This window comes from Gobio gobio (genome assembly GCF_949357685.1).
Source record: "Gobio gobio genome assembly, chromosome: 10".
Taxonomy (NCBI): Eukaryota; Metazoa; Chordata; class Actinopteri; order Cypriniformes; family Gobionidae; genus Gobio; species Gobio gobio.
Genome location: NC_137116.1, coordinates 36,208,992 through 36,227,507, shown reverse-complemented (window position 1 = coordinate 36,227,507; position 18,516 = coordinate 36,208,992). Strand labels below are relative to the sequence as shown.

Genomic DNA, 18,516 nt, shown 5'->3' with positions numbered 1-18,516 from the left:
GGGTGTTTGGGAACGCCCGGAAGGCTGACTGTGCCGCTGGTTTTCCACCTGAGCGACCTCAACTCGCCCCGGATAAACTAAATGTGATAAAACCCATATTATAAGCCGAATACTAGATACTCCCCCGAGTATAGCCTAAACGTTTGGCCCACCTTTCCTCTCTAAGCCGCACCCTCTTCCTAGGTTTCCTAACCCGATAGCCACACATGCTGTAGGCCCCAGAAACTCTCACGAAAGGTAGCAGGTTTAGCCCCTTTAGTGTTTCTCTAACACTCCCAGCGTTCGCGCTTATTTTCCTTTTATTGCAGACCAATTCATTTTTGTGTTTGTTTCTTTCCTACCTTCACTGTCCAGACTGTTGTAATCTTGTTTCTCTCAGTTCACCAAGAGACCCCAAGGAAAGCTAAGTAATAGAGTGACAACCAAGCAGCCGGCGTCACCAGGTGACCCACAGGGCTACCGCCTGTCAAAGTCTCTATTTCAGGCCGACCCAAAAATTGGCCCGCCTAATTGCCTAACTGTCTAACTGTTTACATCAGTTAGCCAAAATTCTTGTCGACGGCATGGTCCGTACAAGAGCTCGTTAACCTTAGAAAAAAACTTGCATTGGCCTCTTTGTGTGTGTGTGCTGTGTTTCTCTCGCCCACAGTGAACCAGTATGCCCCGTTCACCCAGTCCCACTGTCCCTTGGGATCGCCTAGCGGTATGGCTGGAAGCGATGACGAGCACTGTTCCGTCGGAGGACACCAGTGATCTGCAACAGCTGAGCCAGGAGAAACTGGACACAGAGCTAGACAAGCTGACGGCACACGACCCGACGCAGAGTTACTCTCACAAAGAACTGGCCAAGATCCTCGGGAGCCTCGCCCACAACCTTGTCGCCCAGGCACGGCTAAGAGAAAAGAGCCACACCGACCTGGAACAGGAAGCGGCAACATTAAAGCTCCAAGCCGAGGAGGCCCGGAGAAACCAGGCCCTCACCCAGCGTCATCTAGACCAGCTACTTCTAGAGACAGAGAAAAAGGGTGAAACGGACACAGAACGAGAGAAAGAAGTAAAAAGACTTCCAAAGGCCCTGAAAGATCTGCGTCTGGACACAGACCGCAGAGAGCAGTCAGAGAAAGACACCAGGGAAGAACTCAACGAACAGCTCCGGCGAGGCGAAGTTCTCCTAGAGAGAGCCAACACTGCACTCAAAGACAGAGATGCTAAAGCCAAAGCCTCCGAAAACCACTTGCAGGCTGCCCGAGCCGAGATCAATGAGCTTGTCCAGCAAAGACATGAGCTCCAAGATGAACTTGACCTTGTTCACAGAGAACTGAAACATTCCTATAAACTGCAAAGTGACCGGGAAGGGGGAACGCACCACACAAAGTTTCCCCCGACCAGCTGGTCCGCACCTTTTAGCCAAGAACCAAGAGCTAGATAGGGGGGTGACAACCCACTGCTAAGACTGTCACCCGCTAGCCTCCACGAACCCCCGCCAGCAGCGGAGGAAGGGAAGCACTTCCAGGAAGTCAGGGCCAGCAGCCACGTAGCTCATAAAGACCTTGACAAGCTGGCCAGAAATATCCCTACGTTTAGCCCAGACCCTGCAGGAGGAGACGACGTTGACGCCTACTTGCAAGACATAGACTTTCACCTTCAGACTGTCGCTAACACGAACACTTGGGACAGATTGTTCCTACTCACAATCACTTCTAACCAGGACGTACGCAGCTTTCTAGACCGTCAACCAGAGACTGTCAAAGCAGACTACTGGCAGCTACGACGAGCTTTAATTCATGAACACTCTGATCCAGAATCAGACCAGGGACTAATTGCTGCTGTGGACCTCAGGCAAGGTCGACTTGAAACCCCTCTGACTTTACAGCCACCCGTTTCCATCAGTCATGGCAACCTCATGTCAGGACAGACCATCCCGGAACAGGGAACGGTGATACCAGCATACACCAAAGGGGTCGCTGTTCGGCACAACATGCGATGTGGCCAAACCTTAAACCACACGCTGGGTTTCTTCAAACCCTCACCTGAATGTGTGGAACTCGGACTCACACTTGAAGCCACACCCCTCACTGAAATGTCATCTTGTGTAGTCTACATCCTCTTCAACAACTGCACAGCAACTGACATCAACATTCCCAAGGCCTACCGGCTGGGATGGCTAGTGAGCCATGACTTTCATGACTTTGAACTTGAACTACCCATCATTGGGCCCATTCCACCTGCACTGATACCCGAAGGGAGTACAGGTAACACGCTGTTCACTGCACCCTTCAAATTCATTGCCATCACGTCTGTCATGCCGATGACCAAAGACCAGGTGTGCCGAACGGAGCTGACTGAGGACAGTCACCTCGCAGTATACACAGTCTCCCACCAGCCTGTCGGTGAGACTGATGAACCTGCTACACAACGGTGGCCGACCACCTGAAAGAAAGAGACTATGTTTTGAACCAACTATCCGCAGCCGGTGCCAAGATCGCCCTCCACAAAGGACAGTGGTGCCGGGCCAAGGTCAACTACGTGGGCCTGCTAATCGGATCCCAAGGCATTGAACCTCAGTCAAACTGTATTCATGCCATTCAAAACATCAAGCCTCCTACTAACACCTCTGAGCTGCGCAGTTTTCTAGGGGTATGCAATTACTCCCGACAGTTAATTGAAAACTACTCAGACATGGCCAGACCTCTAACAGCCCTGCTGAAGAAAGACTGCCCTTTTGTCTGGTCGGATCCACAAGAACCCCAACAACAACTGACCTGTCAAAGACACCGAATGCGTGCCAGGGCATGCCCATGGCCTACGTCGATGGGTGCTCCTACAACCACGACGGCATCCTCAAGGCAGATGCAGGAGTGCTGTGGGTGAACGATCAGCCGTGCCCACCACAACACTTCAAGTTGGGTCCTCAATCATCGCAATATGTAGAGATAGCAGCTATTCTCATAGCCCTACAGATTGCATCAGCACATAACATCAGAGAACTGCTCATCTGCTCAGACTCTAACTATGCCAGACTCAGTTTCGTGTGCCACCTTCCAAGCTGGAAACAGAATGATTTCAAGACCGCTAACAACAAGCCAGTCAAACACCAACACCTGTTCCAGGAATGTGACAACATCACAAGAACACATGACCTGACAGTGTACTGGAAGAAGGTAAAAGCACACTCGAAGCTACCAGGTCTCGACAAAGACGTAAATGACCAAACTGACGCCCTCGTCAAGACGGGCACACTACACGGCAACATGTGGGTACCCCCAAACCCCACATCCAGCCCCAACGCTGCAGTGCTAACCCGCTGCAAGCGACCGGCCCGGCTACAATGCCCGCCTCGCAGCCGCTATCGCTAACTCCGCAGATGTCCAACAACGACATTGCGGATATGCAAGCCTCTGACACTGCAATAAAGACAATTCTTGACCACCTCTCTGACCCCTCCAGCCACCCTATCACTGACTCTGAGCTCACTGATGACTCAGGCCTCAAACACCTACATAACTCCAGACACATGTTGCGTACACAGGACAACATTCTGTGGTTTGCACCCGATGACAGCACAGCGCCAAGGCTTGTGGTGCCATGGTCGCAAAAGGGGGTGATGCTAATGTACGCCCACGACACACCATGTGCTGGACACCACGGCACCAGGGCCACATATGACACACTTAAACAGGTGGCATATTGGCCCGGGATGCAACAAGATGTGGCAGAGTATGTCAGAGAGTGCCTGGTTTGCTGCCAGTTCCAACCAGCAAACCCGAACCACAGAGCCCGACTGCAACGCAGAGGGATCACGTTCCCGTGGTCAGACCTACAAATCGACTGGGTGGGACCCCTGCCCAGGTCCGCAAGAGGCAACAAGTACTTCCTCACGGTGGTGTGCCAGTTTACCAAATGGGTCGAGTGCCTGCCAGCACCCAACGACACCGCCACCCGTATCAACTTGCTTGACCAGAGCATGTGGATCCAAGTACCGCGAGGGGCCATCCTCCACCTGGACGATTTGGCTTTGTACCATCTTCCGAGTGAAGAGTATCAGTCAGAGCTAGAAATCCCAGCCTTTTTCAAAGACCACAACTTCACCCTAGATCCAGAACTAGAACGGTGGATTGAAAAAGGGGGGCCTCAGCTCATTGACATTGCTCCCCTCGACACAGCCCTCCAAGCATTGTCCCGATTGCCTATCCTGAATACCTCGCCTGTTGTCCAAACCTGGACCGCAGCTGACACTGCGCTATGTATCTCCATGATCATCAGCAATACCCTAACCCTAGGCATAGCCTTTCTCCTGTACAGGAAGTTCAACGAGATGAGAACCTCTACAGCCAAACTCACGACAGCTGTGTCTGGAGGTCTCCGATGGAAACCCTGGAGGGAGGGTACCACGCCAGAAGCAGATGCGAACCTCATCGAGCTGGCTCCTCAGCCACAACAAACACCTGCTATCCAACCGTCCCGATTCACCTGCCATCCGACCATTGTGATGGGGGTTGTCCGATAATGACCATAGGACATCATCTGACAAAAAGGGGGACTGTAACAGTAATGATTCAATCAGTCATGTGGCAGGATAGACCAAAGTCTGAACACCTCACAGCCCTCGTGACTTGTCTAATCAAATCATACTTAAACAAAGGGCCTGTGTGTTACGCTGATTAGATCCGAACCACATCATGTGGCCACAAGAGATTGGAGAGTTGAACTCTTTGGGCGTCTGCCTTCCCCTCTATAAAAACTGGAACCGACCGTCAGCTCTTTGCATTTCCGCCACCACAAGGAACGGACCTCTTGGCATTTCGCCTTGAAGGGGAAGACCAACCCTGGTCTTCCCAATCCTGAGAGAAGGCCTCCCCACACGGAGAGAGAAACCGGCAGACTTCTGGAGCGACTTTCCTAAACATCAAAGAAACTCACCTGGGACTCGCAAATCCTTAGCGAACTTCCCCGACGATTCGAACTCAGACACTTACACGAGAAGCCGTAGTAATGCAAGTATTCTATTTCACAATCAAACTGCTTGGAAAAGGTTGTCTGAATTATGAATTTATATGAATTTCTTGTGGGCTCTTGCGAAAAGACTGTGAAGCTGTCTCTCTCTCTCTGTCTCTCTCTCTCTCTCTCTCTTGTTAATTCTTCTTCCCTTTTTATTATTCGTTAAGTTTCATGTTTCCTTGTTTGTACCATATTGTTTGTTTTCTCCTACATATATATGCATATTTCCCCCGTATGAATCGTAGCTTTGTAAACTGTAGTTGTTTTATTAAAACCCAATGATTGCATTAAATTGAATCCGTATTGTTTTGCTCACAGATATCAAAGTCAATGAGACGTAAGATTTTAGCTACCCATTTAAGCTTGATTTTCTTGTATTACTCCTTCAGTGATACAAATGGTTCAAACATAAGAGATATTATTTGTCCTGATCAAACAGATCAATGTTTCTTAAGGTTTGTAAGATTGATAATTGATGAAGAAATCAATTTGGATAAAGGTTACTTTTAAATGATTAAAGGTTCCGTTATATGTAAATTTTGTCTGTACAACAAGCAAATAATATTCATAGACTCATGAATATTCATACCATTTGAATTAATTATTCCCCAAAACTCATTGCTGCTACAGTAGCCTTAAGTTATCTCATTTTCTAAAATAAACACTTGGTGGTTCTTCAAGATCTTGACTCAGTTAATTTAGAGTTAGTTTCATTTCTACAAATGGTGCAAACTCTGCAAGATTATACATAAAAGATTGCCATTCCCCTGACATTCTGTGATCGGCAATCGGCAGATCATGATCTTGGTGATCGGCCCCAAAAATGCTGATCGGAGCATCTCTAGTTCAAGTACTCGCCAATACCGATACCAGAATTTGTTGTGGTATCAGTGATATTTCCAATACTAGTATCGGAACAACTGTAAAAAATTTTCTTACACTAATGTGCCACTTCACTTCAGAAGGCCTTTATTAACCCCCCGGAGCCGTGTGGAGCAGTTATATGATGAATAGAATATTAATTCACTGCCATTATAAAGCTTGGAAGAGCCAGGACTTTTTAAATATGACTCTGATTGTGTTTGTCTGAAAGAAGAATGTCATATACACCTAGGATGACTTGAGGGTGGGTAAATCATGGGTGAACTAACCCTTTGAGCCCGTGTTTGGTTTGTCCGTTCTGGCGTTGGAACACTGGTTACACACTAGACTGACATCCATTCAAAGCCAATGAGTTTCCTGATCAGTCCACAAACTTGCTGGTTGAAATGTCCTGTCTGCCTCTTTGACTATGTGACTGTCTCTGGATTGATGCCCTAGATGCACCTATAAACAAAAAGGGAGAGAGGAAAGCTGTTAGTTTTATTCAAGTAGGATGAAAAAGGTGTCAATTCCCAGTCACCACCTTCAGTGTTAGCAAAAACTAAAGTTATTTTGAACAAAGAGACATTACTTTGGATCAGTTAAACCACAAACAACTGAAAAACATTTCTATCACAAACAAACAATCAAGAACAGCAGGGTTGCCAACTTTCACGCATTTGGCGTGACACTCACGCTTTCAGGCTCTGTCTCACGCTCTCACGCTGCCCAACTTAATCTCACGCCAAACTGCCAAACCTGCTTTTGATATTAAACAAAGTCTAAGCTTTTATATTTGTTTAAGTTTTAATGCGAAATTCAAACAATAAATAGCGTTTTGGCGATAATATGGCATAACAGTTAAAGCCAGAGTGTTGAAAAACGGAGATGCGACATGCTCTCTCATCTCGCGGGTGCGCGCGCGGTCACGTGCTCCACGGAGCTCTCAATACTTCTAGCGCTGTGTCAATGCATTTGAATGGCTTGATACACAACATCTCCACTTCAGGTGTTTGCAGCAAGTTTTGGTAAACAGTAGAGCATAGTGTGCATTGATTATTACGTCAACCATACAGGATCGTTTTATTATAGAGAGTGATGGAGATGCAACATTGTTAACATTAATGTTAATGTTTTTCCTGTATTTAGCCCTCATACACATTGATGGTCAAATGTGACCATACACCTTAACTATTTTTCAATTGAATAAATGTTCTATATTTTAGTTCAAAAATATTAATTTAATATTTTGAGATATTTTGGTACTCAATAATATCTGTGCAATAATTTTGGTCCTGACCACTTAAAATATTTTTCTTCTAATATTTTTCTTATTTATATTAAAATTAGTATTAAGGTTGAATTAGAGAATTCTTATTCAAAGAGGCAAATTAAAGTTATTTTGTGGCTTGAAAAATAATAATTTCCATTTGTAATGCCATTACCCACTGGTGCCTTTATGGCTCTTTAATCAATATACATGTATCTAATCTAGTTGCTCAAAAAAGTATTGCAGTTTTGCATTTTAATAAATATTTTGATATGATCAAACACTAGATTTCTTTAAATGGGAAATTTTCAAATGTTAATAACGTACATATCCTTATTTCCTTATATGTACAGCAGGCTATGAATTGATACTGAAATCGATATACGATATAATCTTATATGTACAGCAGGCTATGAATTGATACTGAAATCGATATAATCGTATAATCGATATAATCGTAACCCCCCCCCCCCCCCCCCCCCCAAAGAAAAGAAAATCTCACTCCAACCTGATCTCAAAAGTTGGCAACCCTGAGAACAGTCCTGCAACAAAGTATAGATGTGTGAATTACCCAGGCAGAGCATTTGCATTCAACAATTTACATCATTTACATATACCATTTGCCGAGGATGGAGTAAGAGCTCCATCCTTTTAAAAACATCTTCCTCTCTGGTCTCAAGCAGACACACGAGTTGAGTCTGCAACACACCAGTTGTTTGAGGAGTACAGGGTGGTCGTCACCGTTTGGCTACTGTGGTTCGCAAAAACACAACTCATCCAAACATTCCTTGTTTAACCCACCAAATAAAAAACAAGCCCTCAAGCACAATATTAATTTAGACATTACCTTTGGATACATTCCAGAGTGCAAGAAGCATCTTCAGCATACTTCAAGTTGACCAGTTGTGAACCACTTGAGCCTCCAACGACAGCATCCATGCCCTCAGCTTCATTGTGTCACCTGAAACAAAACCAGATATATTCATCATGTCCTACTGTTCAGAAAATGAATCGAGAAATTAGAGTGAAAAGAGTAGTGTTATGGCATATATCTGGCTTTTTAAATGAAAGGCTGCCAGACAGACACAGAGCTGGCCTTTGGACTAGTAAGTAATATAAGCTGGCTTGCTATGTCCTGTGTTGTTTCCAGAAATAATGACACGGTTACTCAAGATATCCACATACCTTATTGTGTGCATTTTCATGTTGGAACTATCAGTGTAAAGGAAATAGTTCCCACTAGGGATGCACCGAATATTCGGACACCAAAAATTTTCGGCCGAAAATGGCCCAAAAGTGCATTTTCGGTTTTCTGCCGAAAGACTTTTATCACCGAAACAATATGGCCGAAATGTTGTGATGACGCAAACAGAAACCGCACGTGCTTGTCTGAAGCAACAGGCTTGTTTGAGATGCGCCTCGCCTCGCCTGCAGTTCAGCCGAGACTAGGCGGCTGCAGTGAGGAGAGGAGTGCAAAAAGTGCAGGCAAGCCGGACAGTTCCCTCTTCTCGTAGTGGATCCGACACCTGCGAGATCAAAGGCGGATATCGCGGGATTCACACTCGTGCACTTTGTTGCTGATAAACTGGATGTAATTTAAGTTCTGTTACTTTTATATGAAAATAAATATTATGAACAAGACACCCAAAGTTTTTGTTATTTATTTCCATTCGAAAGACGTGTTTATCAATCATTTTGACTTTAATTTGGCCTCGGACACATTTCTAACCGGAATGCATCTCGCGCTGATCACCGGTGATCGGTTCTGCGCAGATTTTGCTCATCTCAAACAAGCCTAATATGTCTACGGTGTGGACGTATTTCAGTATATCTGAGAAACACCCACTTCTGCTCCAAGCACAAGCACTGACAGCGAGAGCTCATATTCTCGATGAGAAGAGGACCAGACTTCACTGTGAAACCGAACGGTTTCCCAATGCAATCTTTAACAGTGAGCATGTTTTAAGCGTGGAACACACTTCAATCCGAGTTCCCACACCAACATCGATCAACATGTATCACGAAATTAAAACGATAAATGCCGTTTTGACGCTCTTTAATGTGGCATCACTGATCACATCACAGTTCAAGCCGCGGCGCGCGCGCGTGAACGCGATCATCTGTGAGCGCGATCGATCATCTCTTCCTTAAGAATGAACATTGAGGACACAACTTGCGGTCACGTAGCATATGTGGTGTAATCGCTCAATCAGTGTTTCAACGGCGGAAAGACCTCAATATAACTGAGGCTAAACTAAACAGTCATGTAAGTTAGCATCACATTTACCTCAGGCAGTCCTTCAGTGTCCACAGCTGTTAGTTCACTTGAGAAATCAACTCTTTCACTAAATATATGACCTATATTAGCCGTTATATTCATTATATTCTACTTAACCTGTTAAAGGTGAACTATGTAGGATTTTTGCAGTAAAATATCCAGAAACCACTAGGCCAGTGTTATATATTTTGTTCAGTTGAGTACTTAGAATATCCCAAATGTTTCCAACTATTTGTAAATCGTGAGAAATTGCTATTTTAACCAAGGAACCGGGACGTGTGAGCTATGCGTTTGAGGGAGTCGCCTGTCAATTGCGTCATCTGCGTCACCCTCGGTTTCCGGTTTTATTTAGTGAAACACTTTACTCTCACTGCAGTGTGAACAAGTGTCATAGCAGCCGCCGAGCGAACGTCATAACTTCCTTTTCAACACACTCAGATATATCTGATACGATAAACAGAGTTGCGTTACCTAGGGCTGTAACGATTTGACCAAAAATAAAAACCTCGATTAATTGAACATTTGACCTCAATTACGATTAATGAACGATTATTTTGCTCTCTTTTTTTTTTTGCCCTCATAAGGTTTTGAGTAAGTTAACTGATAAGGTTTGTACTGTAAATATTTTCTACTAATAAAGGTAGACTTAAACTTAAACCACATACAAATGACAAGCTGAGGACGCAGGTGAAAGATCTGCCTTCAGGGCGCGCGCGCGCATTATCAGAGACGCGACACGGCTCTGTGTCACAGAAAGAAGCTGAGCACTGAACGGAGAAGTTTTCCGTATTGTTGTTTTTGAATAGTGCACAATCGCTTTAAATGTTGAAACTGGTAAGCCTTTAAACGCCTACTTGACAAACTTTATGAGCACGAAAGTGAAAGCTGCTTCGGGGCTTGCGCGCGCCGTCGGTGTGTGTGTGTGTGTGTGTGTGTGTGTCAGCGCGTAGGCTATAAGAACAGCAATTAACTGACCTGTATAAACTGTGTAAAACATGCAGTTACTATAGTGATTCTGGGGATCTATAAACACAGATAACCGCTCCTGCATCTCTGTATGCCTGCAAACTGCACTTGATGTGACTGACGGGGCGGAGTCACGTGAAAACCGAAATAACCGACATGGGAAAAATACGTCGGTTAGAGGTTCTGAATGTCGGTTTCGGTTATTTTTCGATTAATCATACAGCCCTAGCGTTACCTCATACTCATGACTGGAAAAGAGGAAGCGGCGCCGGCAACCGTGTCATAATAAAAGTCCCGCCGGCGACTATGCCATAATAACAGTCCCGCTCTTCAATCGCTCCTGCGGCCTTGCTCAGCTCCACAACACTCGGTCCTGCTCTGCTTCAGACTACAGTAACGTTAATAATCGCATCCATGAACATGATTTCTGCCCGAGTCCTATCCTGACTCTTTTCCACCGGCTGTGAGGTGAAGACAGGGCTGGACTGGTAATCTGGCATACCGGGCATTTTCCCGGTGGGCCGACGCACTTTGGGGCCGATACAAGGTTTTTTTGCCACGGACTGGCCCATCATGCAGGGACAGCGTCCCATTGGTTTGTTTTCTGAATTGACAGGCCAAAGCGAGAGAGACCTTCCCTCCTCCATAGACTGTGTCCATATTAGGCGCTGTTTAAAAATTTGGGCGCATGAAACTGCAAAAGGCAAATATCCGCGCAACAGCGCTGCCGCCGACGAACGTGCGCTGCGTTTCTGCTGCTCTATGAAGTGATGAACCGGCACTTTGACTCCGAATGTTGTTTTATACAATCGTGTGATATGGGAACATTAAAGGTTCTGTGGTGAATCAGCTAAAAACAGCCGCGACCATGTAAATACATCACAAGGTAAATTGGAAAACAGCAATACACACAACTACAAACTTGTCACTCTAGCACAACCAAAGTCAATAGTTTATTATTATTTATTTATTTCTTTTCGAAACCATATACCTATGGTAATGAGGAGCATGATTTTACCTGTGACTACCATGCCCATACAGTTAAATGAAACTGACCTACAGTTAAACTCAGTTAAAATGTCATTACACTCTTAAAAAAAAGGTTCTATATGGCACCAAAAATGGTTCTTGCCTCATAATCACAGGGGAACCTTTTTTAGTGCTATATAGCACCAATTTTGGTGCTTCAGTGGTTCTTCAGCGGTTCTTTGATTATAGCCCCTCTGAAGAACCGCTGAAGAACCACTGAAGCACCAAAATTGGTGCTATATAGCACTAAAAAAGGTTCCCCTATCATTACGAGCCAAGAACCATTTTTGGTGCCATATAGAACCATTTTTTTTTTAGAGTGTAGGGTAATTAAATTATAATTCAACAAAACAGCTTTAAAGCCTGGATCCCATGCATTAAAGGGATAGTTCACCCAAAAATGAAAATGATGTCATCATTTACTCACCCTCAAGTTGTTCCAAACCTGTATGAGTTTCTTTGTTCTGCTGAACACAAAAGAAGATATTTTGAAGAATGTTTGTAACCAAGCAGAGAGAGCAACCATTGACTACCATAGTAGGAAAAAAATACTATGGTAGTCAATGGTTGCTCTCTCTGCTTTGTTACAAACATTCTTCAAAATATCTTCTTTTGTGTTCAGCAGAACAAAGAAACTCATACAGGTTTGGAACAACTTGAGGGTGAGTAAATGATGACAGATTTTAAAAGCAGTAAATTCACTTTAATGTATCCTAGCTCAAAATCAGTGGTTTACTGTCAAGTGCATTTCTGTGTGACAAACGCAATATTACGTTTGTTATCTGCATTTGCAGTAAATTCGATAATATCCATCATTAGTTGTCCCTGTCCTAGATTTATTTATTTACTCCAATTTAAGGCCCTAACCCCAGTTAAAACATTCAAGAGGAACTCATGGGCCGGATGGGCTGGATTTGCCAGGGCCGAATTTTAGCCCCAGTCCAGCCCTGGGTGAAGACCACATGTCCCAAGATTCTGCGCTCAAACGTGGCGTCATCAAACTATGCCTTTGTTTTGAACAGGCGACCTCTAGTGGACGGAAAAGTTACATAGTGTAGCTTTAATGATCTCTTGATTATTTCATGTATGTTTAAATAAACCTGTCAAGAAAATGACAGACACAAATTATCATATTTCAACAACGAATTGGATAAAAAAATATTTTATAATTAGATTGAGAAGTTATTGCAAATACTCCCTTATGTGAAGTTTACATGTTTGCGTACTATGTTATTTGAGTGTTGATTATTAGACCTAAAAAAAAATAGCAACTGAATTTAGGCTAATAGTTTGGGCTCTGTTTTAATATTAATGTGCTAGTAAGGGCTCCCTATATAGTTTACAGCAATATCTTCAATAAACATTTAGTTATAATATAATTTATTTAAGGACAGATACTTTTTTTTCAGTAAACCAATACAAATAAATAAAAAGCCATTTTGTAAAACTGCTGTACTGAACCCGTAACGAACCGTCAGTTTTGTGTACCACTATCCCTATTCTACAGTTAACATATGGGCTATGGCAGTCTTTGCTTTGATACACTATTATGTTGAAGGCCTACAGAGAAAGTAGTTGTATCTTTAAGAAGTTGCACTTGTTCTGAATGCACTTTCTTGTAGTAGTCCTACAGAATTTTTTTTTAAATGCACTAGACCTAAATGCACTTTGTGTTTATGAGAGAACATTTAATTTTAAAACCTTTCTGTAGGTCTGTACATTATTATTTAATGTACACTTGAGTGGGGTCAAGTTAAACATTTTAGTTTGAATTTTATTTTATACTGTGCATTGTTGCAATGTGCTAAATAAATATTGGCATAATTTGTAATTGATTTATTCTTTGAAATTTTAATATTAATTTATGCAATTGCAATGCCTTGATTTTAGTAAAGTTAGTACACAGTCATATTCATAGATGCAATGATACTAATAATTGGCATAATTTCTTTCGGCGTTTCGGTTTCGGTTTTCGGCCTTTGTTTCCTCTTTTTCGGTTTTGGCCAAGAATTTTCATTTCGGTGCATCCCTAGTTCCCACATGAAACTGCTAACAAATCTGTGGATGACTTTGACATTTGAAAATACATAAAAAATGAGGATGACATCAAAATTACCTTGGACAGTCAAGTGAGGGGTGCTTGATAACGTCACAGTCCTTCAACGTTAGTGGCTGTGGCACAAGGCTGCAAAAAATAATATATAAATAGAATAAGAGTAGAATAAGACTCAACTGTTAATCATCTGTATTTATGGTACAGTGTCAAAATTTGCACACAAATCATCCCTTGCCCCCATCGATTAATCTTAGATTAGGCTGTATACATTTGGTAAAGTTTAGATTGTGATCATGTCTTACATCTACTAAATTACCTACCTACTCAGTGTGTAATAAAATAAAATAAGTCAAATAAAATCTTCCCAAAGATGGTTTCTGTTATTTAGGTAGCTCTTATCACACTGATGTATGTTCAAGTGTTCGTTTTTCTGATAAGTTTGGTTTTAATGAGTTATTTGATGCTATAAAAACCGAGTTTCACGTCATGATTGACAGCCGAGCCCTGCAACGGCTGCTCCGCATCGCGCGCACACACAGCAGGGGAGAAAATGACGAAGAAGCCCAGCTAACATTACTCATTTCAGATAAATTTACTCTACCTTTGCCCTAATACACGACACTATAATTTATCTGGTTGATAATAACACATAAATAATGCCTACGTTAAGGCCACAGCTTACCGTACAACTTTATTCCCCAGTGGTCACCGCAGAAAAATGCTGTGGGGAAAGAGAACGCTGTTAAAGTAAGAAAAGCATAAAGCAAAGCTAAAGTTAAATTCTCTACGGTGTTACTAATGTCTCAAAGTTACTAACTTAATACGGTACAGTTATTAACACTAACGTAACGTTACAACCAACGTCTGTTCATTCAAATTAGCGCGCTCAAACCTACGCGAGCTTGCTCCAGCTACAAAAACATACACATAACAACAGAACCTACAATTAACGCTAATTTGGTTGATACTTTTAAATAACATGCACTATCATATAAAAAAATGAGAAAGTTTGACATTTAAACACTTACCGCTGCTGAAGCCAAATGAGACCATGGAGGAGACGAGAGAGCTCAGATGACGCAGCCCGAAAAAGCCTATTTGAAATTTACAGTAGTTTCCTGTAATGGCCCCGCCTGCATTATTTTCACAGTAAAATTATGATTACGGCATTATATTGTGAATATCACAGTTAAAGCCTGTGAAGTGATAATAATGTAATTTACTGTGAAATATTACTGTTAAAGGGTTAGTTCACCCAAAAATGAAAATTATGTCATTAATTACTTACCCTCATGTCGTTCGACACCCGTAAGACCTCCGTTCGTCTTCGGAACACAAATGTTTACACAAAATTTAGTTGAAATCTGATGGCTCTGAAAGGCCTCCATTGGCACAATGCATGGTTCACTCTCAAGACCCTTAAAAGGTACTAAAGACGTCGTTACAAAGTCCATCTCACTACAGTGGTTCTACAATAACTTTATGAATCGGCGAGAATAGTTTTTGTGCGCAAAAAAACTCCTAAATAACGACTTATATAGTGATGACGATTTCAAAACACGAATCATGAAGCTTCGAAGCGTTATGAATCAGTGAGTCGAATCATGATTCGGATCGCGTGTCAAACCGCCAAACTGCTGAAATTTGGCGATCCAAACTGCTCATTCGACTCACTGATTCATAACGCTTCGAAGCTTCATGAGGCCGTGTTTTGAAATCGTCATCACTACATAAGTCGTTATTAAGGGTTTTTTTGCACACAAAAACTATTCTCGCCGATTCATAAAGTTATTTTAGAACCACTGTAGTGAGATGGACTTTGTAACGACGTCTTTAGTACCTTTTAAGGGTCTTGAGAGTGAACCGTGCATTGTGCCAATGGAGGCCTTTTAGAGCCATCAGATTTCAACTAAAATATCTTCATTTGTGTTCCGAAGACGAACGGAGGTCTTATGGGTGTCGAACGACATGAGGGTAAGTAATTAATGACAGAATTTTCATTTTTGGGTGAACTAACCCTTTAAATATTGTAAAATCCTGGAAATTTTTACAGTGTACCTTTCTGGACCTTGAAAGTGTTAATTAAAAAGCTGTCTATGGAGGGGTCAGAGAGCTCTCGGATTTCTTCAGAAATATCTTCATTTGTGTTCCGAAGATGAACAAAGGAACAACATGAGGTTTGGAACGCTGTCACAGGCTGGAGAATACTTTATTTGTGGTGTTCTTGGTGCATTACTTGATGTACGGTCTTGATGTGCGTTGTTCACTCTCTTGACTCGATATTTGAAGGGTGTGTGTGTACAGTTCGCGGTTATATTCATCGATCGGGCGGGCCAAGTATATAAAAAAATAACATTCCGGTGGATGAGAGATGAATCATTTCTGTTTGTTTGATAAAGACATTTTGCAAGCCCTGGCTGTGGGCTGGGTGATTCTTCCGGTTGCCGATTGCCACATGACAGAGAGAGCAGAAGCTCATTAAATATGCAAATCGTATCCAATCCTAGTCGTGGGCGTTTACTTCCAAGTCTTCAGTGTGGCATGCCCATCAAAACTGAGCGTGTCTTGAGAGAGCCTCAAAACCAGGTCAGAAAGTAGCCTATTACTAATTCATTATGATGTTTTTGAATGTAAAAACCACGCAAACGCAATAAGTTGACCTCAGACAAGAGTATAAAAAAATGAAAAAAGCCAGTTCATGACCCCTTTAAAAATGTAGCTTGGAAAAAAGTAACTTAAAGGGCATATTGCAGGTTAAATTTTTTTCGAGATTAATACAATAACCTTGTATGAAAATACCATATGAAAAGGTAGTGCAGGATTTAAAATGTTTTAAAAAGACATAAGAGCACAAATTTAGTAGATAAACGGGACTTCCCTTCGCGCATCTGCTTCAAAACACACAGTGGTGTGTATAGTGCTTTAGACCAGAGGATTATCATCCCGGCGATATGATGGAGTCAAACATTGTTATACTCATGTAAGGCCGGCTACACACTGGCTGCGTGACGTGAGCGTGGCGTTTTCTATCTGTAGACCGGCTACACACTGCAAGCGTGGCGTTTTCTGTGTCTTTGCACACCAGAAGCGTGTCTGACGCGGCGCCGCTGCTGCTGGGTGACGTAGTGGAAGGCCTATACTTCATGTTAAACATAAAATATATAAATAAATATTTATATAAATATATAGCCTACTGATACAGCAAAGACAACGTCAGCACTCGGCAGTATTGACGGCCGAATAGGCTACAAAATATTTTGTTCTGCATTGGCAGATGCAATATTTGAAAATCGATATTATATACATTTTTTTTAATTACAATTATATCTGCATTTATGTCAAAACCTAGAGACTTTCACACATAAAAATGTCATTTATTAATATGTATTCGTGTCAAAATGACAAACAGCTTTTCCTATTCTATTTTGCCTGGAAACGCTTCCAACACTCTTGCGTGTCGCATCAGTTCTATTTCTAGCATGTGCTTTCGGCGCGGCTCGTGTGTAGCTTGCCTAAGGATGAATAAACATCCACACGCGATGCTTCTTTGCCGTCGTGTTTACATTAATGAATACAAAGTATGTACATTAACACAAATGAATACAGTCTCACACTTTTTCGTAAGGGAGTAAGTAAAATTTTCTCACAAAAACGACTCCAAAAGCCTTAATATTGTATTTTAAAGTATATTTTAAAGAAAATCTAGTTCCTACATTATTTTTCTATACATTGACTCACTGGAGTCTCTAACCTGCAATATGCCCTTTAATGTGTGGCTTACCAGGAGACATTTGTAAATATTACTTAAAAGTTTATGTTGGATAAACTTAAAACTATAGTTTGTAAATTGATCAAATTGAGTTGCCATTACTTAAGAGAGTCCAAGTTGCAAACATGTAAAGTCTACACTGTAAAAAATGTAAGGCCTCTCCAATTCAAAATTTTCTAGTGACTGATCACATCTAAATTTTTGTATTGGCCAAATTGAATTTCTGTGAATTGAATTTTATCCATTGTGGCAACAGTTTGTTAACATGGGCTCAATTAGAAATAATATGTTGAGCCAATGGAAAAATTTAATTTACCAACACTGTAAAAAATTTCGCCAGGCCTCTCCAATTAAAAATTTTCTAGTGACTGGTCACATTTTTCAGTTGGCCAAATTTAATTTCTATGAATTGAATTGAATTAACAGAAATTCAATTTGGCCAACTAAAACATTTATATGTGACCAGTCACTAGAAAATGTTTAATTGGAGAAATGTTTTACAGTGTAATAGGATAAACTTAAAACTATAATTTGTAAATTGATAAAATTGAGTTTCCTTTACTTAAGAGAGTCCAAGTTGAAAACATGAAAAATCTAATAGGATAAACACAAATAAAATGAGTTTAAAATACTAAAAAAGCTGATGCAAATAGTTGCCTCAATTTTATTGAGTAAAATTGCCTGAAAATCACTGAATGTACATGAATAAGCTCGTTATTAAATGATGCGGAGGCAACAAACATGAAAAACAGCTGAGAAAGAAACACTTACAAAATGAACATCAAGATCAGTCCGTTTAAGGTCCATTTCAGCGACCCAAGTTTGACGCTCTTGATTTTGACAAGTTTTTTTGTGTCATATTCACAGAGGTTCAGCAGTGTGCAAGACATGGTGGTTAATTGGTAAACACGGGAAGAATGACTGCGGAGTGCAGCTGTGCAGCTGTGCTCGAGCAGAACAAGGTCACATGGTTTTCAGGAAGCCAGTTACACTCTTTCTTGGGACGGAGAAAGACTTTTCACTGAGACAAATGTATTGTTCATATCCATTTTCATTTTGGAATTATGCCGCAGTTAAATACATTCTCCAATTTCATTCTCATATTCAAACTGTACATTTTAAAGGAACTGTATGTAAGAAATGTATTTCAATTAATCGTAAAATGGCCCTGATATGTCACTAGACATTAAGAAATCATGTTAATTTCAAATACTTATATCACTGACAACGGTTGCCCGGCCAAGATATTGTCATTTTAAAATGACTAATTTTCTAATATCTAATTTTCT

The 18,516-nt window shown here is 41.8% G+C and overlaps 1 protein-coding gene across 1 annotated transcript in view; it reads right to left on the bottom strand.

Moving 5' to 3' along the window:
• LOC307132778 (P2X purinoceptor 4-like) overlaps positions 1-18,117 on the bottom strand; it is a gene marked incomplete at its 5' end in the record, with an annotated part of 88,415 nt that extends 70,298 nt beyond the window's left edge. Inside the window, one exon of the mRNA XM_079827328.1 lies at positions 17,999-18,117. Within this exon, the coding sequence (XP_079683454.1) occupies positions 17,999-18,117 (119 nt within the window). The remainder of the gene's footprint in view (positions 1-17,998) is intronic.
• Between the last annotated feature and the right edge of the window lie 399 nt (positions 18,118-18,516).